The sequence below is a fragment of the Xenopus laevis genome, chromosome 8L (genome assembly GCF_017654675.1).
Source record: "Xenopus laevis strain J_2021 chromosome 8L, Xenopus_laevis_v10.1, whole genome shotgun sequence".
NCBI lineage: Eukaryota > Metazoa > Chordata > Amphibia > Anura > Pipidae > Xenopus > Xenopus laevis.
The window spans coordinates 85,556,579-85,569,449 of NC_054385.1; the positions used below are offsets into that span (position 1 = coordinate 85,556,579).

At 38.1% G+C, this 12,871-nt stretch overlaps 1 protein-coding gene across 4 annotated transcripts in view; it reads right to left on the minus strand.

The window, feature by feature from the left end:
- fermt2.L (FERM domain containing kindlin 2 L homeolog) overlaps window positions 1–12,871 on the minus strand; it is a 64,743-nt gene that overhangs the window by 40,509 nt on the left and 11,363 nt on the right. For all 4 annotated transcript variants that reach the window (XM_018228998.2, XM_018228997.2, XM_018228994.2 and 1 more), the window contains 1 exon segment: window positions 419–652. In XM_018228998.2, coding sequence (XP_018084487.1) covers window positions 419–652 — 234 coding nt within the window.

Consider the following 12,871-nt stretch of genomic DNA (forward strand, 5'->3'; position numbering starts at 1 on the left):
GTACTGCATATTGTATTATCTAATTTTTATACAGAGTAAGGTTTGAGGCTAAACTCCAAATATGTTCTAGTGTGATTCTCACCTACACTAGACATTTAACAGTGGTTTGATTTTTATATCTACAATACAAACATATGTAAAAAGTTAAATCAAACAAATGAAAACCTTTTAATTTAAGAGATATTGGACCACTCAAATCCCATTTAGGCTCAGGTTGCAACACTAACCAGAAAATAACTTTAACATGCCGAGGTGAGAGATTTTACAACTTGGTGTTATGTGGTCTCCGAACAAACTGTTGACACTTCAGTGGCCATAAACATCACTTTTTAAAAAGCACTTTATCTGTTGTGACAACAGCCAGGTAAGATAGTGGCTTGGTGCATTTCAAAGCAAATGTATATTACATGACACTTACTGAAGGTTTTGCAGATGTCCGAGACAGCTTTGAAGACCTTGTCGGAGAAGTTGACTTTTACTTTAACGTACTTCATGTTTGGAAGCTGCAGCCGTAGCAGTTTGTGCTGAGGTGTAAACTGCAGTTTGGCATCTGCTTGGATGCCATATTTGTCCAGTGTCCAATGGGTTTTGAGGAGCCAGGTTTTCTTCTTTTCCCACCATAGCACATGATCTGACCAATCTTTCTTAACATCTAGAGGAAACAAAGAAAGGAACATAAGCTTTGCTAAAAGAAAAATGCTAAAATGCTGTTGGCAACATATAAAAATCAACATCAACATAACATAAAAGCTAACAATATACATGCCCATATATGCAACTTCTTGGCATATAGCGAGTATGCTTTATGTTCTATAAATGGAAAATACAAGCTCCCACTTTTGTAAATATCCCTTAATAGCATAAGGCATCCAAATCAATGATTGCATATTCCATAATGAGTATATAAAAGATTCATTTATAGTGTTCAAGCTGCTCCCAGAGTCTGGCTAATTAGGGACATTGACAGTAGACATTTCACAAAATATGGTCAATTTCATGGCTAGCTGGTTGACAGTCTGCTCATGTTTCTTCCAATTTCCTTAATTACACATATCCCCAGAGATTTAGGCCTTCACAGAGACATCTTGATGGCTGGGCTATGTCATTATCACTTATTTCATAAAATGTAGTGCTTATCCATAAAGCATTTCAATTAGAATGCCTGATTTAATATTATTCTGGCCCAATAAGATTTTGCTTGCATTTCGTTTTACCTTAGAATATCATGCACAAGAAGATGATACATGTCTGAACTTAAAAGATAATAAGGGAAATTTAATGCAGCCTGCGTCCTTTCCATTACAACAGCAAGTCAAGGACATTATGTTCTGACACTTTTTATCAAATATATGAGGGATAAAACCTTCCCATGAACTGCGGATCATATAATAATGAACATGATTTACAGAAAAGTGTAGACAACCAAGTAGTTTATGTTCAATGACTTAATCCCGTGTAGGCTGGAAAGAGGATCACTGAACATTTTCTCCAGGGTTATGTTTAATTTTTCAGTGGGTATCAAATGAATAAAATAGCTGCAACAAAATAAAAAGAAGGCCATGGCAGGACTGAGATCATGAAGTTTAAAATTGGTTACAATTTGTTTCTTAACCAATACGACATTGCCAATCCAAACATTTATTTTAGTATACAGAGATCCAACATGGGAAAAAAAACAGCCATAATCATGGTAATTAGCTGAATACCACAGATTATGTGATAGTTAGGTTTCAGAATTCGTATATGTTCAATTCATGCATCAGATAGCCCAGGGCTGTCCAACTGCGGCCCGCGACCCCCCACATATGTGGCACCCCACATGCTGTGTCTGCTTACCATATGTAAACTTTAAAAGGTATCACTACAGAGATTAACTGGCACCTGTATTGTTTAAACCTCAAATTCAGATCCCCCTGTATTGTTCACACTTGTGATACCTCTATTGTTTATATCCTAAAGGCCTGTACTGTTCACACCTGAGACCCAGACTGAAACTGCCCACATTGTTCATCTGTTCACATCTTATTCAAAATGCTAATGGGGCACCAGCACTGTCACTGTATGTAGTACATTTTAGAATGATAGCTTTCCCTGTCTCCTGCTCTGTTCTGCCTTCCCTCCCTGTGTGTGCCATTCTGTGCTTGCCCAGTGCTGCTTGTGTGTGCCATTCTCTGCTTGCCCAGTTCTGCTTGTTTGTGCCATTCTCGGCTTTCTCAGTGCTGCTTGTGTGTGCGCCATTCTCTGCTTGCCCAGTGCTGCTTGTGTGTGCCATTCTCTGCTTGCCCAGTTCTGCTTGTGTGTGCCATTCCCTGCTTGCCCTACTCTACCTGTGGAATGTAAGCCTGTTAGGGGTTTGTTCTTGGGGTTTGTTAGCATTTGGAAATTGTTGTTAAGGGCCCCTAAGGTGTTTAATCATGTGTTGGGGGGTTGTTGTATTATCCACAGGGGAGGATGAGGCATATGGATTTAAGGGTATGTTTTAACATGACTTCAATTTTTCACATATGAGTGATGAGGGATTTCCCTGCAGTGAGCACCAACCATTTGGTTTTTTGATCTGCTACCACCGTTAATGTGGATATGATCTTAAAAGTTCTTTTGGTAACATGGGTGTGGTTTCAGAGGGTGTGGTTTAAAAGGTGAGTGGCCAACACTGACTTCCATTATTGGCCCTCCACCACATAGCAACAGCAAACAAGAAACGGATCCGCACACACGCTATGATCAGCAGTTGGGGGGACACCCCTCTTTATTATATCACCTCGTGATCAACGTTTCAGGGAGGTTTATCCCCCCGAAACGTTGATCACGAGGTGATATAATAAAGAGGGGTGTCCCCCCAACTGCTGATCATAGCGTGTGTGCGGATCCGTTTCTTGTTTGCTGTTGCTAAGGGACCTGGCCGGGGTCAACGGAGAAACCAGCACCACCAACGCAGTGAGAGGAAAGGCGAGTGTGCGGTAGGAACATATATTACAGAATCTGTCCTCCACCACATAGGCCAGTAAAATTTTGTCCCTCGATACCACAGAAATTGGAGAGCACTGAGCTAGCCCATCAAGGAGAAGCTCTGTTCAGCGGGCACCCTTTTGACTTTTGGACCTACAAATAGCCAAAACTTTTGAAAGGCGCTTTTTTAGAGGAAACTTCCATGATTACCTTTTCAGCAGTAGTTCACAAATTCAGCAAAATAGTAGCTTTAAAGTTTAGGAGCTTTTAATTTTAAGGGCAAGGGCACAAAAAGCGAATGGAAAGCTCTCTCTAACCTTCGGATTTTGATGAGGTGGAGAGAAGCGGATCAGCTTGTAGCAGCGGCTTCCTCTACATGCACTGAACAAATGTCATTTAAAAAACCCACACACACACACAAAATTGAAGACTAAATGCAAATAGCCTTAGAATACTGCTGTCTGCATGATACTAAAGGTTAAATTACAAAGTGCAATACGCTGTTAATTTCTGACATATTACAAGTTCTGTGACAATATTACATCCCAGTACTTCTGCTTTCTGATGAAAAGAACTGCAGTTGAAAAACAGTTGTACTTTCCTTTAGGTTATTGCGGATTTATTATAAACCAGTGTGTATGCTGCCAGGTATTCCTATATTGCAAAAACATTTAATAAAAAATTCCCCACTCATCCCAACCCAACATTTCCTGCCCCAGATCAGCCCGAAACTAAGGTTACCTAGCCTAAAGCAAGTATTCCTAGAAAGGTACAGGTATGGGGCCGGTTATCCAGAATGCTTGGTACCTAGGGTTTTCCGGATAATGCATCTTTCCACAATTTGGATCTTCATACCTTAAGTCTAGTACAAAATCATGTAAACATTAAATAAAACCTATAGACTGGTTTTGGAATAATTATATCTTAGTTGGGATCAAGTACAAACTAATATTTTAAAAATTTGGATTATTTGGATAAAATGGAATCTATGGGAGACAGCTATTCTGTAATTCAGAGATTTCTGAATAATGGATTTCCGGATAACGGATCCCATACCTGTATATTTCTACAGAGTAGGGTTGGCCCCAATGCTTTCCTGCTTTCGGCATCTGGTGGAAGGATTGTTAGAAAGGCATCACTCTACAAAGAATGATAAGGAAAATAATGAAGGGAGGGACAGGAAGTACAAACAATCTACTAATTTGATTCTCTAATTAGCAGGGAATAAATAATTCCTTGAACTGGAGTGCCCAATCAAGTAACAAGGCAGAAGCCTGATTCCGATTCCGTTGCTTTAAGGCTTTGGACAAATCCAAATCTTGCAAAAAATCTTGGCAACAAGCCAAATCCCAAAGTGATTCCTGGCTTTGGTGCATTATATATTTGCCATTCAAGCTTCCAAAGAATCCAGTCAAAATCCTCTCTAAATACCTTGAGAAAAAAGGACTAACCCTGCCAAGTATGTCGCAAATACATTTCAAAGTACAGCAACTTGATTAGATGCGGACAGCACATCTGGATTTTTGGACTGGAAAAATGTATATGTAAATATAGATGAGGCAAACTGAAGCCTATTAGGAGTGCTGAGATTTGTGAAGGTGTGTGTACACTCCAGCAATATAAAACCGGGGTTTGGGCAGTTTAACAAAGCCTGCACTCTCTTTTACTTGAATGGATGAACCAATCTTGTCTCATATGAAAAAAATCAAAGATCTAACTGTATATCACTAGGTTTGGTTGACAAAATCCCAAGGAGCCAGGTAGACTTGGCTATTAAAACAGTCACAGATGCCTTTACGTTTTAAATGTTTTCTATATATAAAATCACCTAAAATATATAAAATCATCCTAAAAACAGTTATTTTGCACATATTTGCCAACATGGGCTACCTGTTAACAGAAATATTCATTTATATAGTTCTATGTATATATACAAACAGCACTATACCTATCCTAACAGTTTAGTATGCAGGTAGAAGTTGCAAAAAGAGGCGAGAGAGAGGGAGATAAATGTGTGTACTCTCCTACTTTTGATTTTTTTTTTCGTATGGCTATATCTGTGCGCACACAAAAAAAACTTAAAACATAAAAAAAGCAGAGAATATATGACAGATGTATTGCATAGGAAGAACTACGGACGTACAGGTGCATTATTAAGCACAAGCTATTACCTTGCATAGAAGCCAGCAGGCCCCATAAGGCATTAACTTGGCATTAGCTAAACATACCTAATAAAGCAGCACATCCCATACTGAAAGTCTAGCCACATAAAACTTTTCCAGGGCTTAGAATAATGAAACATGTAGTTTATCATATTGGCGTCCAGGCAAGGAAAACACATTTATTCCTTTCCTGAAACTAAAAGGGAAAAAAGTTCTATATATTATTTTATTCATACACCCAGAAGAGCCCCTACATATGTTACTAATAACATGGGAGTGCCCAAAATATTACCTTACACGCAAAATGGAATTTGCCATGTAAAACACAGGTGTGAGCAACCTGCTGCTGCACTTAAACCAACTATACATCATTGACTTATAATATTAATACTTGTATATTTAACTCCGCTAAATGATTATTGACTCATATAACTCAGCTATTTTTCAAGTGGCCATCAGAAGCAGTGCATAAGGATTTGGGGTGACTGGGGAATGGAAACTCAGGTTAGACAATGGACATATCTGCTATCCTGCATTAGTAGATTTAATGTTGCAATCTGAGCTAGCTGCACTGTAATTTGCCCATCCACTGGGTGGTCAAATTCTATAAATAAAACATCAATGACACATGATTCCTCCTCTGCATATGAGCATTTTTACCTATGTTAAACAGCACAGCTGAAGGAAGCAATATGGCATCTCAGATTTAGCACAACATTCTTCTCTCCAAGCGAGACAGTTATAAGAGTCAAAAAATGTAACGGACAAGCTAATTGCATACCTCTTGGCTAAACTTGCATTACAAAATATTAACTAAGGAAAAGCTCATTACAAAGATAAATGTTGCCTCTATCATGAAAACCGTAACTTAACTATTATTAAACATAGTTTTTCTGCTATTCGTTTTAGAAACATAGTTTTTATTATTATTTTTTTTGTTTGTTTGTTTAATTGTTCAGCACAACAGAGGAGAACAGGATATACTGGTGCTTTACCAACAAAGGACAATAACTAGTGCAGGAAAGATGCCTAGAACAAGATTTTATTCTGTGTATGGGCATATCCATAATGTAAAGTGCCAAGATTCCCGAGGCAATTTCAGTTTATGTGCAGAAGACAGAGGTTTAATTATACGGAGACCTTTTGGCTCATTGTGATGGAAAGTTAACTCTTTTTGAAATTGGCATGGGTTTCAGCATAAATCATTTCACCAATGAAATCTGTTAATTCTAGTTTTCCCTACACTATATAGTGAACATTAGATTGTAACTCTGGGCAACACAAGACCTGAAATGTAGTGAATAATCTTTTCATGCTTCAGGTGTATCTCCAAACAATTGTCACCTACCGTGTAATGTGGGACACCAGAAATTCCACGACAAGAACGTAATGCTGCGCACGAAGCAGGCAGGCGCTCCAAAACCCATCCATGAAGAATATAATATACAAATCCAAACGAAACAAAGGTACACTCCATTCAATGCATCTGCAAGAATCTAAACCTTCTTTATTTAGGCGAGATCCTAGAAAACGTTTGGGGGACAAGCCCCTTCATCAAGTGCTTGTCCCCGAAATGTTTGCTGGGATCTCAGCTAAAATCATTATAAAGATATTCTTTTGTGGTTAAAGATTGCAAGGAAGGAGTTTAAGAATATAAAATAGCATTTCTTTTTCACCCTGATCCCAGCAAAACTGGCCATGGCACAATAAAATTATGCCATAGAGGAGACTACAAAGATCTAAATAACTTTTTGTGTGTGACGAGGGCTTTCTGATGCTCTTTGCTGTTTACAACCACTTATGAAGCAGCAAAAACGTTAAAAATCAGACTGTGCTTCATTTAGATTTTGGGAAAATGGTGCTTCATTTAAGCAAATGCATGAATAGGATCCAAAAAAACAATATACAGAAAGCTTCAAATTACAGGATGGCCATAGGGTCCATTTTAATCCGTACTCATTACCCGATTGTAATTAAGTTGTATTAATCATTATTGGTGGCAAAAAACAGAATCCCTTTCAAACGTAAGCTCAGTATGTCATTACTTTTTATTTCTAAATTACACTGTTTACAAATAATTCAGTCTACTACTCTATTAAAATGTTATTCTTGAACCAAAAAATGATGTATTTTTATGTGTAAAATTGGTGTGGAGGCAGCCATCTCAGTGCATTGTGCCTGAGCACAATGGGAAACTAACAGTATGTCTAGCCCCATACCAAATTTCAAAATTAAATATTAAAAAATCTGTTTGCTCCTTAATAAAAGTATTTCAGTGCAGAATTCTGCTGGAGCAGCACTATTAACTGGTGTGTTTTGGAAAAAAAAAAAAACATTTCCCATGACAGTATCACTTTAAATGTCTTTTAGTATACTTCTGGTATATCTGGTTATCCAAATTACATAAAAATCCTTTATCCAGAAAACCCAAGTCCCAAGCATTACAAACAATTGATAACATGGCAGTTTTCCTTTTAAGCCAGCAGAATACTTGTATGACATAATAAGAAATAAAACCAACATAAAAAAAATATATGATGTAATAACAAAACTGGCAGATGTGTTAAAGTGAATGCTCCCTGCGCCTGGGTTTTTGTTCAATGAGGTAACACATGTAGAGAGAGACCAATACGATTTTGAAAATCTTGCACTACATCTTAAAGGTGTTGTTCACCTTTTAATAAGCTTTTATTACGATATAAAAAGTGATATTCCAGGACAATTTGCAATTGGTTTTCATTTTTTATTATTTGTGGTTTGGTTATTTAGCTTTTTATTCAGCAGCTTTTTATTCCAGTATGCAATTTCAGCAACCTGGTTGCTAGTGTCCAAAATACCCTAGCAACCATGCATTGATTTGAACAAGAGACTGGGATAGGAATAGGAGAGGGCCTAAATATAAAAAAAAAAGAGTAATAAAAAATTTTTCAATGAATTGTAACAGATTAACTCAAGTGAGGTCTGTTCATTAATGATATTATTGGGATGCATGGATTGGGTGTCCACTTACTCATCAATATTGAACAAAACAACAAAAAAAAGGGACTTCCACAACACATGCGCCCAAAGAGTGCAGTAATAGTAAAAAATAGCAAGAACAATAAATGCGTAGCCTTACAGAGCATTTTCATTACATGGGGTCAGTGACCCCATTTGAAAGCTGAAACAGTGAGAAGATGTGGGCACATAATTCAAAAACTATAAAAAAGAAAAAACGAGGATCAATCAAAAAGTTTCTGTAACATACTAAAAGTTAACTTGAAGGTGAACTACCCATTTAATAAAGGTATAAATGTGTAACTATTCATATTTTGATTAGGTATATGTGTTGTATATACTTTTATCACACTCTAATAATTTAACCTTCCCTCTGCATGCCTCAAAATCAGTAGCAACAGCTGATAATGTCAACACTTCATTGGGATTCCTCTGCTTCAACTGTCTCCTGGCAGTCTGTAATCTTTCTGGGATAGGGACCTTATTCCCCAGTTTGCATTTACACTTTGCGCTGCATACACTTGAGTTACTAAATAAATAAATACAATAAATAGTGATTGTACAGCCACATGTCCTTACAATCCCACTTGACAACTGGCTGTGAAGTGAGCCCAACAATAAGCAATTTAGTTCTCAGTCTAGCCAATTCTAGCCACACTGCCAGATTGTCATTCTGAATGGGGGCACTCAGAGTTAGTAGTATGAGACCTCTTTGGAGCAATCCCTTTGTGCAACAGATAGGATACATGTGGCGAGCACTCAATGCAGAAAGATAGCAGAACAAGCAGATCCTTGTAAGAAACACATTTTTGCTAGGAAGCTTCCTGAGGAGAAGAGGGTACATATCACCCAGACAGTAATTAGCCAAGCAGGGGTGATTACTCCAGGCACTTGGCAGATACAGACACTCCAAGAAGGTGAAAAAAAAAGTTTTGCTGACAGTAGGAGTTTTCAAACAGAGCACAGCAGGAGACGGAGCCTTAATAATAAGATAAGCAAAGGTACATGGAAAGAAAATGTACAAGGAGCTGGAAGATATTGGAAAGAAAAGCTGGCTTTCAAAGGCCTATATCTGTGTGGCAGCTATATACGCAAACTAATCACTCAGGAAATATATGTGAGAATATACTTTCTCCCTAAAGTAATTTAGGCACACTGTGGATCAGGCAGCAGATGTTGAGAGGGGTTTAATTATTGTAAAACTCCTTACGGTTATTCAGCATTTATAATAATTTATAACTTGCTGGCACTAAAAAAAAAAAAAGATGATGATGAGCAGATAATCACAGAGTGCTTAATTGCTGAAAGAATACAGTTGCATCATGCACACCCACACAAGCACTCAGCTACCTATGAGACAGACTGTTTGGAGCGACTGAGCAGAGACACTCCTTCTATCCACAGAACTAATTATTGATACAGAACCATACAATAAATGTCAGGTTTTTGTCTGCAGGAGCCAGTTAACTTGCCTGTATGGTTTTTGCCTGCAGGAGGAAATCCATGCATTTACAGGGAGAACTTCTACACTCCATGCGGATTGTGTCCTGGTCAGATTAAAAACCAGGACCCCATTGCTGCAGTAATAGTCAACACTACATCACTGTGCATTGCGACCAAAATTGCTTACCAAGTTTCATAATATTTAAAGTGTCATACCATACCTAACAATTCCTTTTCAACAAAACATCTGTCTCATAATTATATAATGTCCATTTAACAGTTTAAGGGCAGTGGCCGAAGCGGAGGTTTATTTATGTACGACTGCGAGCGACAAATCTCCAAAAATTGCGCCTCCATTAGAAATTACTTAAATCACTGGCAGTAAAACCAACATAACGCAAAGTCGCCTCCCCGTCGACCACTGCCCTAAAAGAATAAAGTAGTAGACCCCTTTATTCAGAATGCATAGACTAAATGGTATGCTCACTCATGGTCCTGTTGCTTTCAACCTACATAAGGGCTGAATTAGCATTTACCTCCCCAAAGTGCTGACTTCCCTATTTTTCATAGATAGTCATTAAGACAAGGTTTACCTCAGTTTTTCCAGCTAGACAGAGATTATAGAATCTGCTGTGATGCCATTCTGCCCTTTTTGTATTTTTAATGGCAGAGATAAAGAGAAAAGAAAACTATGCTAAGGCCAAGCAAAGAAAGCCAATAAAATACTATTAAACATGTAATTGTACTTCCCATTTAGTATTCACTTAAATGCTTCCAACGTGAGGGGCTGTTCTGGCTAAGAACAGGGTTGTGGATTTTAAAAAGGGTGGCATTAAAAAGGATGTAAATGCTGTACATGGGAAATCACGAGAACATCAGTGCAATGCAAAAACAACTATGAGCAAATAAAAACTTCTGGGATACAGTTGTCCTTTAAAGGGGACCTGTCATCCAGACATAAAAATCTGTATAATAAAAAGTGTTTTTTAAATTAAACATGAAATCCAAATTCTTTTTTCTATTAAAACAACGATCGATACCTGTTATAAACTTGTTTAAAAGTCTCAGCTGTCAATCATATATTGCCTGCCACCCCTCTATGCCTTAGATGTCATTGCACTCCCAACATTCTCCCTTCCTCCTCACCATCTAATTGTGTAGCCAGTGCGTGGGCATCAGGTGCCCCATTCTGGCACATAAACAATATTTTGCCATGATGCAAAGTTGGCTTAATAACAGTTAACAAAATGGCTGCTGCCTACTTGCTGTGTAGCAAGAATAAGATTTAAATAATTTTTAAAGTGCAAGTGAAGTTTATTTTGCTTGACCAACATCATAAAATAGGGATTTGGAATTATTTCTTAAGATGACCGGTCCCCTTTAAGAAGTGCTACCTACATAAAAGCACAAATATAGGATGGGGGATCACAGTCCATGGGTAGTGAGATCACTTCAACAGCACTGAGGCATATGCCTAAGTGAACATCTGGAACAGATCAATGCTGCCCACAATGTGTTTTCCCTCACTCCCTGAAACTGCCACGTCATTACTGTGTCACACTTTGCTTTCCTTGTGAAATGCAAACCTACCACAACCCAAACCCAATTGTGCAAATGTTTAACCTAAATGAAAGACAAGAGGAAAAAAAAGGCAACGAGTTCTCCGAGCAAAGTATATTCTCAACCACTTTTCTAGAAATGGCTTCTTATTTGAAAAAACATAATCCTTGTATAAGACTGAAAAAAGGTACCCTGAAGTTCTCCTTGAAAATTAACAAGGTAAATAAAGTCCTTACAACTGCATGCATTGGTTTTCAGGATTTTAGGTGAATAGCTCCAAACTAGCAGACACTCTCAAACTCTCATAAAGTAGTGTGCACATAACACAGGCCATGGTTTTAACTGTATACCATATAACAAATATTGTCTGAGCATCAGAAATCATGGAAGTGAATAGATTGCCCTTAAATACTGTTATGGGGTAAAATATCTAAAGGTGGCCATACACTAAAAGATCCACTCGTTCGGTAAGGTCACCGAACGAGCAGGTTTTAACCCGATATGCCCACTAACAGCTGGCCGATATTGGATTACAATACTACGAATGGGCTCCAACGGGTCGCAGGACCACATCAACTAGACAATGCGGCCCTGGATCGATATCTGGCCGATTTTTGGCCTGATATCGGGAGCCCCCACACATGGCCAGACAAGCTAAAGGACCGATATCGGCAGCTTTAATATGCCCGTGTATGGCCACCTTAAAGGGATCCGGTCATCGGAAAACATGTTTTTTTCAAAATGCATCAGTTAATAGTGCTTCACCAGCAGAATTCTGCACTGAAATACATTTCTCAAAAGAAAAAACAGATTTTTTTATATTCAATTTTGAAATCTGACATGGGGCTAGACATTTTGCCAATTTCCAAGCTGCCCCTGGTCATGTGACTTGTGCCTACACTTTAGGAGAGAAATGCTTTCTGGCAGGCTGTTGTTTATCCTTCTCAATGTAACTGAATGTGTCTCAGTGGGACATGGGTTTTTCTTGGATCTACCAGGCAGTTATCTTCTGTTAGGGAGCTGCTATCTAGTTAACTTCCCATTGTTCTTTTGTGTGTCTGCTGGAGGGGAAAGGGAGGGGGTGATATCACTCCAACTTGCAGTACAGCAGTAAAGAGTGATTGAAGTTTATCAGAGCACAAGTCACATGACTTGGGGCAGCTGGGAAATTGACAATATGTCTAGCCCCATGTCAGATTTTGGAATACATGTCAGAATTGAATATAAAAAAAATCTGTTTGCTCTTTTGAGAAATGGATTTCAGTGCAGAATTCTGCTGGAGCAGCACTATTAACTGATTCGTTTTTCCCATGACAGTATCCGTTAAGTTTGTTCATCTTTCTACACTTTTTTCAGATAGTTCACTAAAAATAACGACTATTTCCAATTACTTTACATTTTCTAATATTGATGTGCAAAGTTTAATTTTTTACCTTAGTATGTCTTTCTAAAGAAGCTCTGGGAGGTGGGGGGCAAACTGTTCTAAATTGATACATTAGTTGATACATTTCTTATCTTTGGCCCGGCTGAGCAGAATCCCTAAAGGCGGCTGTACAAATTGATACAATAGTTGCTAATATTTCAATGTATCAACTAATGTAGCAAATTGTAACGATTCAGAATCTGCACCTGCTTTACTAGGCTGCAAGACTGAGACACCAGAGACAGAAATATTAAATTTAAATCAATTCTTGAAAACAGTTAAAGGAAAACTATACCCCCCAAACAATGTAGGTCTCTATTAAAAGATACTGAGTAAA